The sequence below is a fragment of a genome, unplaced genomic scaffold, assembly GCF_019419815.1.
Source record: "Pyrus x bretschneideri cultivar Hongxiangsu unplaced genomic scaffold, Pyrus_bretschneideri_v1 Contig3, whole genome shotgun sequence".
Classification (NCBI taxonomy): domain Eukaryota; kingdom Viridiplantae; phylum Streptophyta; class Magnoliopsida; order Rosales; family Rosaceae; genus Pyrus; species Pyrus x bretschneideri.
The window spans coordinates 11,472,445-11,490,380 of NW_025999612.1; the positions used below are offsets into that span (position 1 = coordinate 11,472,445).

Here is a 17,936-nt window from a genome sequence, read left to right on the forward strand (position 1 = left end):
TATTTATATAGAATCTTTTGGGATGCACATGACACGGAGGCTGTGGATTCTACTAGGAATGACTGCTGTCTGCTTATATTATTATTGATGCTTATGTAATGGAGAGATTTTTTTAGTGTGACATGTACATTATATAGTACATCACGTGTTATTATGTAAATAGTAGAATATGTGTGTTAAAAATTAATAACTTTAAAACATAAAATTTCTCATAATTTATATAAAAACACGTCATCTACCCTGTGTTTTGATCACAATAAAAAATTTCTCAATGTAATGAATTTTGCAGTCTTAAAGACTATTCCACTTTGATTAACTAAACAGTGGTGAATGATTATCTTTTTTTTTTTTTTTTTTTTTGGGTGACGGTTACATAATTACGTGATATTGTTAATTTAAGTGCTCTAAATGATCCATCTCATATCCTATAAATTTAACATATGTATACATGTTATAATATGAATAAATCAGTATAAGCACGTAAAATAAATACACGCATTATAACATGATGATGTTAGATTAGCAATACCGCCTAACAATGCGAAGGTTATACATTTCTCAAAACTCAACCAGTGCATCCATAGTTCTGGGTCCTAGCAACAAGAGATTTTTCAGTGTCTTGGCAACACAGTCTAGTACACTAATTGTCATAATATAAGTAGTTGCACACTTAAAAAGAAAATTTTCCAATTACTTATATTACGACATCTAGCACACTAGACTGTGTTCCCGGCAAATTAAAAAATTTATCCCTGCTAACCTTGTAGAAATTTTAGGTCCACAATGTTACTGAAAGAAAAGAAGCGATGGGCCACCAGAAGGACAACGGATGGTGATTGGCTGATAACCCCACTTTGATTTCATTATTTTGAATATTTGCAGTTGACTCCTCCTACTTTTTGAGAAAAAGACTGCCCAATTACATGGCCATTGAACCTATATATGTTGTGGGTTTGAAGTTTTTTTTTTTCTTTAAAAAAGAGAGACAATTGGTGGCAAATCACGATTATTTATTTTTTTCGAAAGTCGGGAAGACTCATAGGGACATTTCAGTCTCCTCCTGACCACAAAAGACTCATAGGGGCATTTAAGCCTCTCCCTGACCATAGTCAAGCAAACTCACCAACTTAGAACCTTAAACCTGGGACCTCCCTAGTTTTTGTATATTAGGAGCCGGAATCCCCTTCCTTACCACTGGACCACTTACTATGGTTAGTTGTAGGTTTGAAGTTTGATGATGAAGAAATCTGTGAAAAAAGGCGAGTGATATATGCATAATTAAACGTGATGACTACGTAACCACGCAATATTACTAAATTTACAGAGAAAAAAAACGGTTGAAAAAAATTATTTCTCTTAATCTAACTTACCTAAGAAAAATCTCAGATCAAACGATCCAATCACATGTCTTTTCATACATCCATATCATCATTCAAATTCACCACAAACAAATATGTTAACAGTTGATAACGATTCAGCAAATTCATCGATATTGAATAATTTGACATAATACGTGATCAGACACGTTGACTCAAAAATTATATTCATCCCCTTTACCATGGTTTGGTAACCCAAATAAATGACCCCATTGAATAACATATGGCCCAAACAGTAAACAAACACAACAAAAATTAAAAGTCCAAAGCTTTTCTCCACACGAGAAACAAACCACACGCAGATGGCATGCACGAAAAAGCTTGTACAATTGCAGGTACACACTGTACAATTCTCCCCCTCACCCTCTAAAAGCGCGCCACGACACCCCCCGAAACGGATCCTTGCTCTCCCTCTCTCTCTCTCTCCTCTCTTTCTCTCTCTAAAAACAGAGACTCTGCAGTGACTAGTGAGTGAGTCTGAGTTGAGTGAGTGAGTGGGTGACTGACTCGTCAGCCTCGTCGCCTCCGACCCTACCAGCTACAGCTACGCAGAGAAAAAGGTTAAAGAAATCAATCGACCAACCATCACAGACACAAGCCAAATGCAAGAACCGAGAAAGACCCACATGGTAAAAGGCCTCCACAAACCCTAAATCTCCTTCCTTTGTCTCCTCCCTTGTTGTTTCGGGACGACCCATGTCTTTATTTCTCCTTTTTTTTTACTGTCTGCTCGTACAAGTCTCTTCTTTTTTTGCCTCTTTTGTTTGCTGCCTGTGTTAAATGATGCTTCATCTTCCATTATATAAGTGCATTTGCAGCATTTCTGTGTTATTTAAGTGCTTTTAGTTGTAAAGTTTGAATTTTTTTTATATTTTATATGGGTTTATTTGTACAATAAAATAGTTGAATTATTATTATTTTCTTTTGGTAATTGAAAATTTTTCCATCTCAAATAATTCACATATCACAAGTCTCGATGAGGACTTAGTCCTATTTTTTTTTTTGTCAGCAATGAAATTCGAATCTGAACCAGTTCTAGGAAAAAGAACGATCTTACCAACTCAACCAACTCTCGTTCGCGAATTTTAATCTTTCATGATTTGGCTGCGTTGGTTGGTTTTTTTGTTGAAATGATATAAGTTGAATGGTTTTCTGATTATTTTAATTTGGGTGTGATTTTTTTTTTCCTGTTATTATTTCATTGTTTTCTCCGTTGTTTTTCTCTTTCATGGATTTATGATTCCGATTGAGTTCCTTTTGTGCCTATCTGTTGAAGTCAATCGTACGAATGAATTTAATTATTTTGCACTGATTAGTGGTTTTTGCCACTGTCAGACGTTTTGGTTTTGCAGCTATTAGAAACCCTTCAGGATTTTCGTTTCGAGGGGCGATATTCTAATTTCTAAACTATGAGAAGGAAAATTCGAACTTGGATAAAAGGGGCGAACACAATGACCCGGACCAACTTGTCCAACTCATGTCCGCGCTCATGTTTTTTTTGAGGGAGCCTGAAGAATTTATGACAAGGACTTGAAACAATGTACTGAAAACGTGAATCTGACTTAAAATTTATTACAAGGACTTGAAGCAATGTACTACAACCTAGAATCCGAATCCAAGTTAGGTCCAGTTGGCAAGGACAATGTGCTCGCCCCCTCGAACTTGTCCAAATCTTCATTCCTGTAGTTTAAGTATCGCCTTGTCAAGTCCATGACCTTGTCGTGTCCGAAACAAATTATTATAATATGGTTGAATTTTGGTTCAAGTTTTTTTTATTGGTCAAAAAGTTTGGTTGAAGTTGGGCTATGCCACTTTCTGATACTCCTAACCCCTTTTTATTGTTGCATGCCATGGTTGGTCTCCAACAAAGCAATGCCTTCTTAAACTTGTACTGGATATTCATACCAAATGCATGTTATACACACTTCAAACTAATTTAAAGTCCATTTAAAAAAAAACCAATTTAAAGTTTTACACTGAGAATCTAGAGTATATTAAGAAAAAGATTTAGATAGATTTTTTGTAAATTAGGAAAACTCATGCCAAATAGGTAGAAGATCAATGTGCAGGTGATGGTATTCATGTAATGTCAACTCTGTTTTAAGAGTTGTGACACATTCTCAAGATTTTTCTTCCCCGATAAGAAGTTTTTGATACGATTCTTTTGCTTCCCTGTTAATAGACCCAATTTGTTTGCACTAAAGATTTGATACTATTCTTTTGGAAGGTGGTTTGTTGGTTTTGAAGAAATATGACTCTTTTGTTCCCTGCTATGATTCTTTTCAATTTCTGAGTAAGAATTTTGATGTATTTGTATACATTCAAGGCCTTCTTATTCTTAGATTGATGAGCTACTAGATCATATATGGGAGAGTAGAGCGCATCTCAGTTATCCACAAGATTGCGCAACTGATGCTTTGCTGTATAAATTAGAGAATACTTGTCATGGCTCTCAGTCTCCGATATGTGACTACTTCTGCTTGTTGATGATAGCCTCTAAAAGAAAACAATTCTGGACAGTTTTTTCATAAGAAACTTTAGTTTGAACTTAATTTTTTTCAAAGCAAATATTCTTCATTTCAGGTCAAACCCTGTGATACATGTGGTGGTGGTAACGATGAGAACCTCATTGCAACCTGCCGTAAATGCAATATAGCTCGTGCACACCCGTATGACTCTCTCTCTCTCTCTCTCTCTCTCTCAATGTGTGTGCGCGTGCAAGAGCATATGTATCTGTATTTGTATGTGCATGCGGCTTGGCTAATTTACTTGACTGTCAATCAACAAGTGAATAGTATGTCTTCTTAATAATATCAGTCTATCAAAATCATGACGCATCTTGTTTTTGCTTTTTTTTTTTTTTTTTTTTTTTTTTTGTCCTTTGAAAATAAAAAGAAAACAGAGAAAACTTAATAATGCAAATAAATAAAAGTTGAATGAAGGTTAGCAAGCAATTCTAATTAGAAATGTAAATTCACTTGCTAGCTGTCATCATCACAAGAAAATAATCTCTCAAGTAACAGCTGACTTGCAATCTACATGGATAAAGAAGAATATGAAGTAGAAATCAAGTCTCACAAAGTTTCCCAAAAACGAATATTTCTCACAAAAGATCCTTCTAAACGATGTCTCTAGCTAGCTTCCTTGAGTATTCTAAATTACTCTTATCACCTTTGGATGTCCTTCATGCATGGTATTTTGAATCACAACTTTGTGTTCTCTTGGTTCTTTCCTTTTGATTTCATATTATTGCAATTCTGCATAGAGTAATGGACTTGTGTTCTTTCGTAGATTTCGGTTTTATAGTACAGCTTACTATAATGGTTTGTATTTGTATTGATTGCAACTGTAATCTTTTTGGACCATAGGTGACTGGTGAATATAATTTTTTGTGATCTCTTTGGTTTTCAGTTATTGCATGCAGAAACTTGATACGGAAGCTTGGGAGGATTGGGTTTGCGAAGAATGTCTTGGAGAGGAAAACAATTTAGCATCCCCCACTGATTTAAACCACCATGGTATCATGCATCCATCAGGTAACAGCAGAGTTCTTGATAATTCAGGGTGGCAAGCTCATTCTAGAAGGCAAAAGCCGGTTGGAACTGGAAAAGTTAAGTACATTTCAGAAGGAGAAGTCATAAGGCTATCGTCAGGAGTTGAAATAATGAGATCACAGCGAAATACCTTCAGCTTCAAATCTGGTCAGTCAAATTCTACAGCACTTATGTCCCAAGGGACTACTTTTGGCTCTAAAAGTGTGATACCGAGGTCTCCACTTGCCTGCAATCAACGGAAATCCTAGCATTGTGGCTTCAGGACATGTGAAGCTTCCTAGCTGTGGCAGGAATGTCAAGATGTCAAGCATCGCAAAGATAAATCAGCAAACATCTCCAATATTGAAGGATTCAAAAGGTGACAAATCTTTTAACCTTTTGTCTTAAGTTTGTTTTATAATCGTTGATATGCAATATAGAAATGGAGATATGGATGATTGAGTACATACGTAGATTAGTCAAAACTTTTTGATATACTCTTACTGGTGCATTTGGTTGCTTTGATCCTTCTTCAGAGCCAAAGGCTCCTTTTGCTCAGAACTCAAAGAAATATGGTTCCAGTGATCATCAAGTAGTTGCAACCTCACCTGTTAATGAAGCCAAATCATCAAAGCTCAGTATACAGGGTGGTGTAACGATTCCAAGTATGATGTCTTGTAATTTCCTTTCATTGTTGGAATGAAAATTTGTAACATTTCTTACTCGAAGAAAATTTAAAATTTTCTCTCGTTACTTAAAGTGTTGAGACTGTATTTGTTGTATCCATTCACCTGTTTTATGTTGAAAATAGTTGTGTGTGTTACTAAAAATGTGAAGATGGTCTCTAGAGATTTTTGTAACTTTGATAAATGGTTATTGTATGTGCAATGCTTATGATCTCTGATTCCATTTATAGAAACAAAGACTTCAGTAGCTTATGGAAAGGAGCATATTCGAGAGAAGCAATCAAAGGATGTCTTAGTTCCAGCAACATCCGTTGAAACAAAGAACCCAGTAGCTCCTGGAGAGGAGCATGTTTGGGAAAAGCAACCACAAGATGTCTTAATTCCAAGACCAGATGTAACTTCTCGGAAGAAGAGGGATACTGCAATTGAAAAGGAGCCGTGCACAGTTTCAACAATGAGGCACTCCTCACCTATGTCCAGTCCAGGCAAGGATTATAACTTACAATTTTTTTGGAATTGCATTATTGGTTCTTCTTCAAGTTTTCTAGTAAGTTTCACAAAATTGATGATATATTTACATGGTAATTTGTGGGTTTGAAATTGTGGCCCAGCTGTGACTCTGGCTGGTAATTTATTGGATCTACACAACTTTTGAACCTACCTTACTTTATCTGGTAACTCTTGTGTTGCAGAACATAACCATGCAGATGCTGAAGAAAGAGATCTCGAGAATAAGCTTGCTAGTCTCAATCTAAATCACTCAAGTCTTCCTGCTCTACAAGTCACTTGGAGGTGGGTAACTTGTCCATTTAAGATGTTACATATTCATATTCTATCAAGATTTTACTAACTCGTGTATTGATTTGAGTTATGGAGTGCCAAACATAATTAAGTGAATACTTATTTGGTAAGTTGATCAGAAAAGAAGTTGCAGATGCATGTATAAGTTGATATTTTAAAGTCATTCAAATAATTAAGTACTTCCAAAACCTTAATTGATTTTTCTTTCTATAGGGGAGGCTTCATTGTTGATACAGCTACAACTAATGAATTCATCGAAGGGTTCCAGGGACGACCTCCATGTAAGATCCATCCTAAAGCCTATAGATTTGCACAAACAATGCCTCCTGTCCTCGAGGCAAATTTTGTTCCTCGATCCCAACTTTGGACTGATATCTTCCAAGACCAACCTCCTGACCTTCAAGATGTTGGAATTTACTTTTTCCCTGATAAAAATATTGAAAGGTTTGTTTTGGCTTCTGATTGCATGGTTTTTGATATCGGAATTATTCTGTCAGTGCAACTTTAGAACATTTTTCTTTTCCTACCGATTAGTAGATCAAGAGAGAACCATGCTCGGCTGATTGAGCGGATGGAGAAAGAAGATTCGATGATGAGAATTTGCTTTGATGACCAGGGCGTGGAGTTGCTGATATTTACATCAGAACAGCTGCAGTTAGACACGCAGTGTGAGTTTTTCCTTATGAACATCCTATTCTCTTGCACCCGACTTCAGATTTCTTTCGCCTGTGAAGGCCATTTGGATTACTTTTTCGGTCTTTTACTATGTAGAAAACTTCTGTATTGACGTGTGTTAGATACATAGCTTATCTACTATTAACAAACATGTTCATGTCAACAGTGACAAGCTTCTTATGGGGAATCTTTCATTGTACGAAAAACTATCAAGTTGAAGCAAACATGGCAGAGAATCAGAGTGTGGACATGGAAATCGACATGGAAGGTGGAAATATGGTGGGAAGACTTGATGTTGTGATTCCGAGGGATCCAAAGGTTACTAGAAAAGGCAAAACATCATCAGGTACTACTTTCAAACCTTTATATTTGTTCCTTAAACATGAACTTTCCTGTGCTTTGTCAATGGAACGTGTTGATTGTTGATGCTTATACTCAACCGTTTTCAGAAGTGAAAACCAGATATGGCCCGCTATCAAACTCGAGGAATGAAGATGGTGAAATCTCCAGTGATGCAGAGAAGAAAGAATTGACACGTCCACCGGGTTTTAGTGAGGGCAGTCCTCAGAGTGCTACTGGTTCAACTGAGGGAATGGCAGGGCCGTCTTCATCTTTTCGACGCAGAGATTGAATCTGCTGCTAAAGAGTTAGATTTTGATGCATAGCCAAACTTTTGAAAACCAGAGTAGAGTCAGATATAGCTATCTGGTAAAAGATATATAGATATATGAAAGGGGGAAGAAACAGAGTCCTCTGTTTTGGAACATTGTGTTTTTTAGGCATATGGAGAAAGAAAGCAAGTAATTGTTCAGAAATTAGAGTTACAGTTTGTTTAGGCTTTGGTGAAATGAAGGTCATTGTGTAGCTCCTCTTTGGGCTACAATAGACTGAGAATAATTTATAATAGACTTCCGTTGAACTAAACTTGGTGTTTGTGCAAATAATTGTTGACATCTTGAACTCCGGAACGATGGGAAGTTTTTCGTGTTACCAGTGTTATATCTTCCGCTTAGTATAATACTTAAACATGTGCGTCACGTGATGAGTATAGAATATTATACTCAATGCAATGTAATTATCGTGACGCTCACATATTCAAGTTCAATTGTTGACATCATATGTTGAATTATTTGTGATACATAGAAAATGCATTTAATAGAATTCCTTCGTACAAATTGAATTTTTCAAAATTGTAACAATGTTAAAAATTTCTAACCCTCGGAAAATTAAGAAACCCTCAAAGGGCTAGTGAGGAGTATGTCACTCCTCCAATAAGAAAGAAATTTTGAAATTTCAAATCTTCAGTTGTTCATAAAAGTTAAAAATGAAAGGAGAGAATAAAAAAAGCAAAGATGCAAAAACAGAAGAGATTTTTTTGGGAAAAGGTTCCTTGTTGGATCTTTTTTTTGGAATCTTAGGGATTCCGTGATTATGATTATTCATCATACATTGTGCGATTATAAATTGTTTTAAATGTTAAATTTTAAAATTTAAAATTAAATATGACTAGTACTTAAGAAAGCTGATCATATGATGAACGATCATGATCACGGGATTATTAAGATCCCAAAAAAGGTTCCGGCGAGAGTCCTTCCCCATTTTTTTGTATGCTGAAAATTTGTTCAGGTACGATAATTGTCATAATATAATTAATTGAAAATTTCACAAAATTTTTTTTTAATTAATTTGTAGTTAAAAATCGGAATACGCAACGCAAAGCAATTTATTTTCGACGTTTTCTAGACAGCGGATTGGCTGCCTCACTCTTCCCCTTCCCGCTTTCGTGGTCTCACAGAGACGAGAGAGAGAGAGAGGGAGAGAGGAGAGAGAGAGAGAGAGAGGATGGAGGTTGCTGAAGATATTGACTGTGAGAACAAAAGTCAGCAGCAGAAGAGGACGAGGAGGGTAGGATTGTTGTACGACGAGAGGATGTGTAAGCACTCCACACCCGACGGCGATCCTCATCCGGAAAACCCCAATCGAATTAAGGCAATCTGGAACAAGCTCCAATTAGCTGCCATTGCCCAGAGGTACACACATTATACATATATATGTGTGTGTGTGTGTGTACACACACATGAGTGTTTGGCTGCTAGAAAATAACAAGAAAATCGAGGGAAAATCACAGAGAGGAGAAAACTTTACATGTCTTTGTAATACTAGTATTCATTTAGCTTATGAAAGCTCAGTAATTTTTATAAGCTGCTGCATTTACTGCTGTGAATTCCATAGAATCAACTTAATTTCTTGTATATGGTTCTTAAATGCAATCATACGTTGTCTTGGAATTTAAGGGAAACTGATTCTCAAAGTTTTTTCTAGGTTAAAGTTTTCGTCTTTACAATAACAGGGCTATAATATAAAATGGGATTTGAGCATAAATAAATTTTGTCTTGTGTATGAAAGACATTTGCTAGGTTGGTGATTTTTCAAAATCTGTATTTTTTTCAGGTGTGTTGTTTTGGAAGCAAAAGAAGCAGAAGACAAGCATATCTTGTCAGTTCACACCAAAAAACATGTTGATCTGATTAGGAATGTAAGCTCCAAACAGTTTAATTCACGGAGAAATCGGATTGCATCGAAATTCAATTCCATATATCTCAATGAAGGATCATCCGAAGCTGCCTACCTTGCCGCAGGCTCTGCCATAGAGGTAACTCTTGTGGGCCTGAATTTGTGTTTGTTTGAAGTGATGAGTAGAATTTCCTTACACAATGAAAATATGTGAAACTGTTGATTTCTGCTAATTCCATGATTCCTGTCTTCTTCTGAATTCAACCCACGATTTGCAATTTTATTGCAATTTCAAAGTCAGTTACAAATGAAACTACTTTCACATGTTTCAGTCTAAGTGTGTCTCCTGCAAATAACTTGTGTGTTACTGTTACATTTCAAATTTGTATAACCTCACTACGGGTTCCTTAAATAGGTGGCGGAAAGAGTTGCCAAAGGCGAACTGGATTCTGCCATGGCTATCATTAGGCCTCCAGGACATCATGCGGAACAAAACAAAGCTATGGGATTTTGTCTGTACAACAATGTAGCTATTGCAGCAAGTATCCTTTTAAATGAAAAGGTATGACCTGCCTTGTAGTTATTCAGAAATTAGAACTTCACTTTTGAGCCTTGCAGTTTCCTTTTATTTTATTTTCTTATAAAATGTGGAATACTTGTTTTGAAAATTCAACTGATTTTTTTCTCATTTATTAATAAAGTTGTCACCGAAGGGCATCATATTCACACGTTCTAATTGACAGCCAGAATTGGGTATCAACAAAATTTTAATCGTTGATTGGGATGTGCATCATGGTAACGGTACTCAAAAGATGTTCTGGAAGGATCCTCGTGTTTTATTCTTCTCGGTTCATAGGTATGCCAGAATTTTGAATTGATACTTGTTCTTTTCCTTGATCTTCTAAGCCTATGTTTGACATAACAAAGTTGAAGTTAGATTCCATCATGTAGTGTTTTGTTAAGATGTGCTGCTTGGGATTCCTTTGTTGTTTTCTTGAATTTAAGTTTCCTACGAGGTTTTTATTTACACTTTTCAAGGATTCTGTAATTTTCAAATTTCTAACTTCTATCATTGTATCAAAAGTTATCACATTGGAGCTTGTAGTATGTAACTTGTTTGGTTGACTTGTCTTGCATAAGATCAAAGTTCCTAATTCTGATGACAGTATGGTGTTGTGCTTTTTCCAGGCATGAGTTTGGAAGTTTTTATCCAGCTAATGGTGACGGCTTCTATACGATGATTGGAGAAGGACCAGGAGCAGGATACAACATTAATGTCCCCTGGGAAAATGGCCAGTGTGGGGACGCAGACTATTTTGCAGTTTGGGACCATATTTTGGTTCCTGTTGCCAAGGTGTTTAATCCAGACTTAATTATGGTCTCTGCAGGATTTGATGCAGGTTGGTGGGCTAACTTTCTCTGTTTAATGCAGGTTGCAGAATGAGTTTTCATTTTATTGTGTGGATAGTTTTGCTTGCAGTAGTACTTATCTTTGATTTCTATTTAAGTATCATAATTCTTAATTTTCAAATTTGTTGAAACAGCTGCTGGTGATCCTGTAGGGGGTTGTCGTGTCACACCATATGGATACGCAGTTATGTTGAAAAAGGTCATTTTACAGTGTCTCTTTTCTCATTAATGTGGCCTTGATTATTGTATGTTTGACATAGTTTTATTGTCTCTCAGTTGATGAGTTTTGCCAACGGAAAAATCGTGTTGGCTTTAGAAGGAGGATACAATCTCGAATCTATTGCAAGTTCAACTCTTTCTTGTGTTGAAGTTCTGCTGGATGACAATCCTATTCATGGTTCTTCAGAGGCATACCCATTTGAGTCTACATGGCGTGTGATACAGGCGGTATATTAACATTTTGTACCTTTTTGTTTTAATGTTTTTCCTGTACTTTCTGTTGGGTTATCCATTTCTCCTTGTACTCATTCTACCTGATTTTATTTTTTGTGAGTCAATTCTTTTTTTCTTTGATGCATATGTTATTTTTTTTCCAGGTTCGCCGGAAACTAAGTGCTTTCTGGCCATCACTTGCAGATAAATTACCTGAGACGCTAACCAATCAAACAGCTCCTCCAGCTTCAGTACGTTTCCCTTTTCTCTCATCAGTACTTTGTTGTGTATTGCTTCTGGTTGGGTAGTCAATAGTTCTATTTGAACACTCGATTATCTCAAGTGTCTCAGTACTTGGCATCTATTTCTTTTCTTCCCCACAAACATTGTTGAGATACTTGTTTTGCAATTCTAGTATATTGTGACCTCAAGCTCTGATTCTGAAGCGGAGGACAACGAAGATCCAAATGTCATATCTAAACATCTTGAGGATATTCTTCAAGATGTTATAGAGCCCTTCTCGAATTTGAAACTTGACGGAAGTATTCAAGGTAAATTGATAACTGAGATCAGGAATTGATTTCACTATTTGTTTTAGTTCATATTACGAACTGTTAACTTAATCCAGATCATGTGGCAAGTAATTCTTGCACCTGGAGGTCAGAGCTTTCAAAGGTCGATATTTGGTATGCCTCTTTCGGATCAAATCTGTGTCTGGAAAGATTTCTCTGCTATATTAAAGGTGGACAGGTAATATGCAATCCCAAAAACTTTTGTTTAATATCATTGTTGAATATGAAACATATTAAGCATATTATGAGCTTCAGTATTTCGCTGACAGCGGTTTGGTTATAAGCTTATAGTATCATGGATATTAGATAATCAATACTGTGATACTGCCCTTGTTTTCCCTTGTCTCTGATCTTCTTCCCACCATATACAAATGTTGACATCCACAAGATGATTTTCAGATGGAAGGTATGAAAACGCCATTTCTTGGGTGTGCGGACAAAACTCCCCCAAAGGAGATTGTGTGGAAGACTTTCCCTCATCGCTTGTTCTTTGGTCGTGAATCTACAGCTACATGGGGTCCTGGAGGGGTTGCTTTCCTTAATCCCGAAAGCAACATCCTGGATAAGGCTTATATGTGCCTGTATAGAATTACGTATGTTTTCTTGTCACTCAAATCTGTCCTATTGTTTTAACTGCTACTTTTTGTACAAATCATTTTCTTTCAAACATGACACTTAAAAAGATTGATTCTCCAATTGCCTGAATCAGGCGTAGCTGTATTTTAAACTCAGTTTCCTCTTGCAGGCTTGAGCAGTTTAACGATGTATTGGTCCAGGAAAACGTTGTGAGTTTTCCTTCGAACTCTCCTTTGTTTGACTTGACTGGTTTAGACTCAGTCACTCGTGAGGAGCCTGCATTCTCTACAGGTTCAACTAAAGGTAGCTGAACTTGATATGCCTCCTCGTTTTAGAATGATTATTCTTAACTGTTACACTTACGCTATGGATGTGCTCAATTTTGTTTCAGGAGTGTTGGTACAGTAATGTTGTCTACTTGGGCAAGGAGCATGATATTCCAATACTAACAATGACGTATGCGTCAAAGATTTCAGTTTTCATCTTCTCTTTCATTTTTCTGTTTTCTTTTTTGTCATTAGTGTTATCTTGTCGATTTACTTGTGAAATCATTACAAGTAGTGAGAACTCAATCCCTTTGGTCGTCTTTCATTTAATACTATGCAGGTGTACAAAATCAGAAATGGATGGCTACAAATCCGGAGAGCTTCCATTGTGTGCTCCGGCCAAAAATTACGTCAACACAATTGCGAGGGGCTTGGTGGAAGGAAAACAACTCACACAGGGGGCGGCTATGGCTTACTTACAAGAAGCTTCTGTTAAACCATTGGGATGACAACTTTTCATCCTCGCAGCATTTGTAAATCTAGCTCATTTGTATAATTCCTTATGCTGGAAACGGAGATTTATGGCCTTCTTAAGGCCAAACGTGTAGCGTAGTTGAGATGTTCTAGGCGTTAACATTGATACAGTAGTTAGCACCTTAAAAGTTGAAATGGATCATATTAGTCTCTCTGCCTCTAAGCAGATTATCAAATTAAGATTATCAATTCTTACTATTGTTCACAAGTATTAATTATTCAACAACGCTTACTTCAAAAGATACAGTGCACAAAATATGATCACTTTTCGCCTTTTGATTCGTTAATTTTGTAGGGTTTGGGGTCCGAAGTTGCAATACAATATATTGCAGGGGGTGTGAAAGAAGTGGGCCAGTGGTATTTCAGGGTGGCAAACTAAACGTCTGCCTAAAAACATGAAGAAAAGCGTCTTTTTTTTGAAAAAATGACGGGAGAAATTTTTTTTTTGCGACGGTTTCCGCGATATAGCAGCGGTTTATTGATTTTTTGTGACCAAATTATTTCCTAGAAAGGGGAGTAGTTTTAGTGACGTAAGAATTTGTCGCTAAATATCTTAACCTGTTGCTAAAAATACTTTTAGAGACTATTTTTAAACCGTCGCTTCTGTGTTTGTCCCTAAAAATGGTTTTAGCGGCGACCAAAAGACCGCCGCTAAAAATAGGAGAGCTGGAGCATACTTTTCTGGTGGAAATTAGCACAACGGCTTCGACAATCTCACCACTAAATCGTTCTCCACTCTGCATACGTATGCGTATTAAATCAAAATATCTAGAACACTACCAAATTACACGATATCAAGCTCACAACACACTTGATGAACTGGGAAAAAGTTTTCGATAAGCCACCCCATGTAGACGTCATCCGTTTTCTCCAAGAAATTTCACTTTTATAAACGTACGGGCTGAACATTCTCTGTGCACCTTTCCGCACTGCATCCAGCCAGCCGCTGTACCTAAAGTTCACGATATTAGAAGGAAATCCGAAAAGCTGTTTGCTATCGAGTCAGACATTCATTTGCATGAGAAACAGAACAGTAGGCAAATTTAAGGCAAATACCACGTCCACTAGATAAATTTTCCCCCGCATTTTCGGAACAATTTGGAGTAACAGTCAACACAAGCTTTACAAAGACGTTACTAAAGCTACATACTTTATAACGAGATGAAGATCAACGCTCACTCTCTCTTCTACGATAGCAAACAGATTAATATTGTTGTAGTTCTTCATCACAAAGTGGAGGCTGCCACCAAATTATCTTGCACAAAATACTTCTCCTTGAACAATAAATTTTTTGATACAGTTTAGTTTCTAAACGTTCTACATCTACGTTTAATTCTACCTTATGTTATACCCAATGCAGAGTGCACACTTTGTGCCATATGAAATCATCAACTGAAATGCTTAAACAACATTCCAAAAAGAGTCCAATAAAATTTTCGAACTTCCCAACCATAACATGTTTGCAAGATAAACCGCTTATATTTGAAAACAAAAAATGCCATTGTCTGAACATACAAGTTGCAGTTTGACAAGAAATAAAATGTTAAGCAATTTAATTCCTTTTGAGAGCACGTACAGTTGAATTCATGAAAGCTATGAACCAAACAAGGTGACAGCTTTGGATACATACCCTTTATGACAGAAGAGGGTGGTTGTACTTGTATCTGATTACCCAAAAGAATGGAATGCTTCCTGCAGAGATTTTTGATTATTTCTGTAACTTATCAAAATGAATGAATCGCTGCCGACCAATGTCGCAAGACTCTTTCTATGCTTGACAATTTAATCACATCCGGTTAATATTCAGCAACTGTTCCCTCATCGATATTTCAGCTTCGCATGTCCAGTGTCACCCAAATGCATATGTAACTTGTTTCTGTCATCATAAAACCATCCAAATACAACTAATCAATATCTAATATCATGTAAAGCTGCAGTACATAACTGCCAGTCAGATGTCAAGGCCAATCAACCAGAGGTGGAAGCAACAATGCATCAGAAGAAACATTATTACCTTGATTCGAACTCCTCTCCACATGTATCACATACGTTGCCAGTATTCTTCGATGCTCCCTGCTTTGGGATATGACATCAATTAGTGAACGGAACAAAGCAAGAATGAGCAACAAAGAAAAACATTGCCAGTATTCTTCGATGCTCCCTGCTTGATTTAACGACTGCTAGGTCTCATTAATAAAAAGTACCACACATTACGTGGACCAATGAGACCTAACGGTTGTTAAATCAAGCATCCGGATATGATACCTAACAAAAAACTTCCGATAATGCATTTTGAACATACAATACATGCAGTAAGGATATAAGCATTCAATCTGAGTTTCAAGGTTACGAACTCAACAAGCGAGTAGATTATACACATTATGGTATTTGGTGAAGCAGAAAAGCGAATTCAGAAAGCAAGAACTTTACCTTAGCTTTCTTCCCTTTAGATGAGTTCTTTGATTTGTCGTTTGCCTCTTTCTTCACCTTCTCTTTCTTATTGACCGCTTTGCTTGAGCTCTTCTTCTTTTGTGCCAACAGTTCATCCCCTTTATCAATACTCTCATTTTCCACAACAGAATGAGATGTGGATTCCTTCATAGTAGAATTATCTTGTTCATTACTCTCCTCATTCTGACCACCGTTGTTTTCACTTTTATCAACATTATTAGCTTCACCACCATTCTTCTTACTCCTCTCTTTCCTGGCTCCTCCTTTCCTTCTTGCGCTCTTCCGGTTATTATATTCCATAAACTCAGCGTCATCGTCATCATTCTCCACACGAATATCATTAACCAAGATATCCTCAGGTTCAACCCTAAAGGATACCTTTTTCTTACTCTTTCGCCCGGTCACCATTGCTTTGAGAACACCCATTTCATCTTCATCTTCATCTTCATCTTCCTCACCATCCAACCCAACTGCCTCGTCAACCTTTTCGCTCCCATTTTCACCACCAAATTCGCGCAACTCATCCTCCAGATCACTCCCTCCTACCCCATCTTCCTCCTCCCCAATCTTCAACCCCACTCTAATCTCCTGACCTAATTCATCAACATCGTCAAGGTCACCCCTTTCTTCACCCTCTCCCTCCAAAACGTCTTCATCATCAACTTCAAGCTCTTCATCCGCAACTGACTCTCGAAACTCTGCAATTTTATCACGATGCTTCTTCGACTGCTCGTGATTCTTCCACTGCTTCTCACTCTTAAACTTCTTCCCACACACCACACAATACAATTCCTTCCTCCTCCTCTCCTCCTCCTCGTCCTCCTCCAATTCCTCAACCTCATTGCCTCCTTCCTCCTCCTCCTCCACTTTTGCCCACTCCGGCTCCTCATACGCCATAGCCCTCTCCAATTTCTCCTTCTCCAACTTCTTCTTCCTCTCTCTCTCCTCCTCGCTTTTCCTCACCCTCTCCTCCTCCTTCTTCAGCATCATATCCATCACCCTCTTGTCCCTCTTCTTCACAAAATCTGCCAATCCCCGCACCGTTTCGTTGAACTCTCTCTTCGCCTTCTTCCTCACCTTCTTGTTTTCCTCCTCCATCAGCCTTCTCGACTTCCGGTTCGGACCGGCCAACACATCATACATGTCCTCCCAGCAAAAATCCATCACCGTACAAAATCCTGCCCAGTAGTTGTAAAACGCGGTGACCTGCACGTACGGACTCTCTAAATTCCCCATCGCTGGAGCTTCACGCACGGTGTCCAACCCTAACCCTAATTTCCTAGCAAAATTGAGCTCATTGGCGTAGATTTTGTCGAAGACATCGGAATATACCTTATAAAATCCGCGGCCGGAGTCGGAGTAGCCGGAGAAGACGGTGGTGGAGAAGAAGGGGAAAAGATTAGGGATGCCGGAGCCAGAGCCCGAGGCGGCCGATCCACGGTCGGAGAAGAGGATTTGGGAGCGGTGAGAGTCGTACCAAGCTCGCTCTTTGGGGTCGGAGAGGACCTCGTACGCATGTGCCAGCTCCTGGAACTGGGCCGTGGCTTCGGACTGGGACAAGCCGGACTGGACTAGCTTGTCCGGGTGGCGCTGGAGAGCGAGCTTCCTGTAAGCCGACCGAATCTCGTCGGCGGAGCAGTCGCGGGGGAGACCTAAAACCTCGTAGTGGCACCGCCTCTCCGACGCCGCCATGTTTTTTCAGTCGTTTGCCCAAATCGTGGAATTTTGACTGCTTCACGTCTTGAGTTATAACAAGGGTACTTATGTCTTTGTATACAAGGACACGGATTATATACGAAGTCCCGCTGAGATTAGGGTTGGATGAAACGGACAACAAATTCAAAGGTTCAAACCACTAAATAATTGACAACTTATATAACACAAGTATATTTAATTTGCGTTATGTATTAATGAAATAAATATACGTAGTTAAAATTTTAAATATATTATTTTGTGGGCCTGCGACGTCAGCATGGTTTTCATATCACGGAGTGTATTTAATTTATACTCGTAAGTGAGAGATTTGAAATTCAAATATCTTCGTTTTCTTTGAGGTGAATCAATACAAAATTATTATGATTGGTTTATTAGTGACCTAGTCCAAATTTCT

General features: G+C 37.8%; 3 protein-coding genes across 7 annotated transcripts; 2 read left to right on the plus strand and 1 right to left on the minus strand.

The window, feature by feature from the left end:
* The first annotated feature begins 1,652 nt into the window (after positions 1-1,652).
* On the plus strand, positions 1,653-7,995 carry LOC103930711. 3 transcript variants are annotated; one of them, XM_048589632.1, is made up of 10 exons: positions 1,653-2,005; positions 3,960-4,045; positions 4,788-5,288; positions 5,446-5,574; positions 5,826-6,080; positions 6,288-6,387; positions 6,610-6,840; positions 6,931-7,064; positions 7,238-7,417; positions 7,521-7,995. In XM_048589632.1, exons 3-10 carry the CDS (start codon positions 5,231-5,233, stop codon positions 7,700-7,702), a joined length of 1,269 nt encoding a protein of 422 aa, XP_048445589.1. In that variant the 5' UTR covers positions 1,653-2,005; positions 3,960-4,045; positions 4,788-5,230; the 3' UTR covers positions 7,703-7,995. The 3 variants fall into 3 exon arrangements, with proteins under 3 accessions (XP_048445589.1, XP_048445591.1, XP_048445590.1); XM_048589634.1 differs by having other exon boundaries at positions 6,934-7,064; XM_048589633.1 differs by lacking the exon at positions 3,960-4,045.
* A 774-nt stretch (positions 7,996-8,769) lies between these two features.
* Positions 8,770-13,573, plus strand: LOC125479764 (histone deacetylase 5-like). The gene is given in 15 exon segments (XM_048589631.1): positions 8,770-9,101; positions 9,523-9,724; positions 10,001-10,147; positions 10,329-10,441; positions 10,774-10,985; positions 11,130-11,194; positions 11,272-11,442; positions 11,592-11,678; positions 11,843-11,978; positions 12,056-12,177; positions 12,399-12,592; positions 12,745-12,853; positions 12,855-12,878; positions 12,967-13,031; positions 13,182-13,573. Coding segments are annotated over 15 exon segments (2,004 nt in total). The 5' UTR covers positions 8,770-8,913; the 3' UTR covers positions 13,351-13,573.
* Positions 13,574-14,103: 530 nt separating this feature from the next.
* LOC125479749 (DNAJ protein JJJ1 homolog) lies at positions 14,104-17,533 on the minus strand. 3 transcript variants are annotated; one of them, XR_007260227.1, is made up of 4 exons: positions 15,806-17,533; positions 15,390-15,448; positions 15,006-15,251; positions 14,104-14,321 (listed from the first exon to the last, which is right to left on the minus strand). XR_007260227.1 is itself a non-coding variant. In XM_048589569.1 (3 exons), exons 1-3 carry the CDS (start codon positions 17,516-17,518, stop codon positions 15,194-15,196), a joined length of 1,830 nt encoding a protein of 609 aa, XP_048445526.1. In that variant the 5' UTR covers positions 17,519-17,533; the 3' UTR covers positions 14,835-15,193. The 3 variants fall into 3 exon arrangements, 1 of the variants encoding a protein (XP_048445526.1); XR_007260226.1 differs by having other exon boundaries at positions 14,104-14,327; XM_048589569.1 differs by lacking the exon at positions 14,104-14,321 and having other exon boundaries at positions 14,835-15,251.
* Between the last annotated feature and the right edge of the window lie 403 nt (positions 17,534-17,936).

What these genes read in the sequence shown, in the direction of transcription:
- LOC103930711 (XM_048589632.1), top strand. Translation starts at nt 5,231, where the DNA reads ATGTCAAGCATCGCAAAGATAAATCAGCAAACATCTCCAATATTGAAG. An exon ending in GCTGCAGTTAGACACGCAGT is followed by an intron (nt 7,065 to 7,237) that starts GTGAGTTTTTCC and finishes TCATGTCAACAG; the next exon opens with TGACAAGCTTCTTATGGGGA. An exon ending in AAAAGGCAAAACATCATCAG is followed by an intron (nt 7,418 to 7,520) that starts GTACTACTTTCA and finishes AACCGTTTTCAG; the next exon opens with AAGTGAAAACCAGATATGGC.
- LOC125479749 (XM_048589569.1), bottom strand. Translation starts at nt 17,518, where the DNA reads ATGGCGGCGTCGGAGAGGCGGTGCCACTACGAGGTTTTAGGTCTCCCC. An exon ending in CTAAAGGGAAGAAAGCTAAG is followed by an intron (nt 15,449 to 15,805) that starts GTAAAGTTCTTG and finishes ATCCCAAAGCAG; the next exon opens with GGAGCATCGAAGAATACTGG. An exon ending in GGAGAGGAGTTCGAATCAAG is followed by an intron (nt 15,252 to 15,389) that starts GTAATAATGTTT and finishes TTATGATGACAG; the next exon opens with AAACAAGTTACATATGCATT.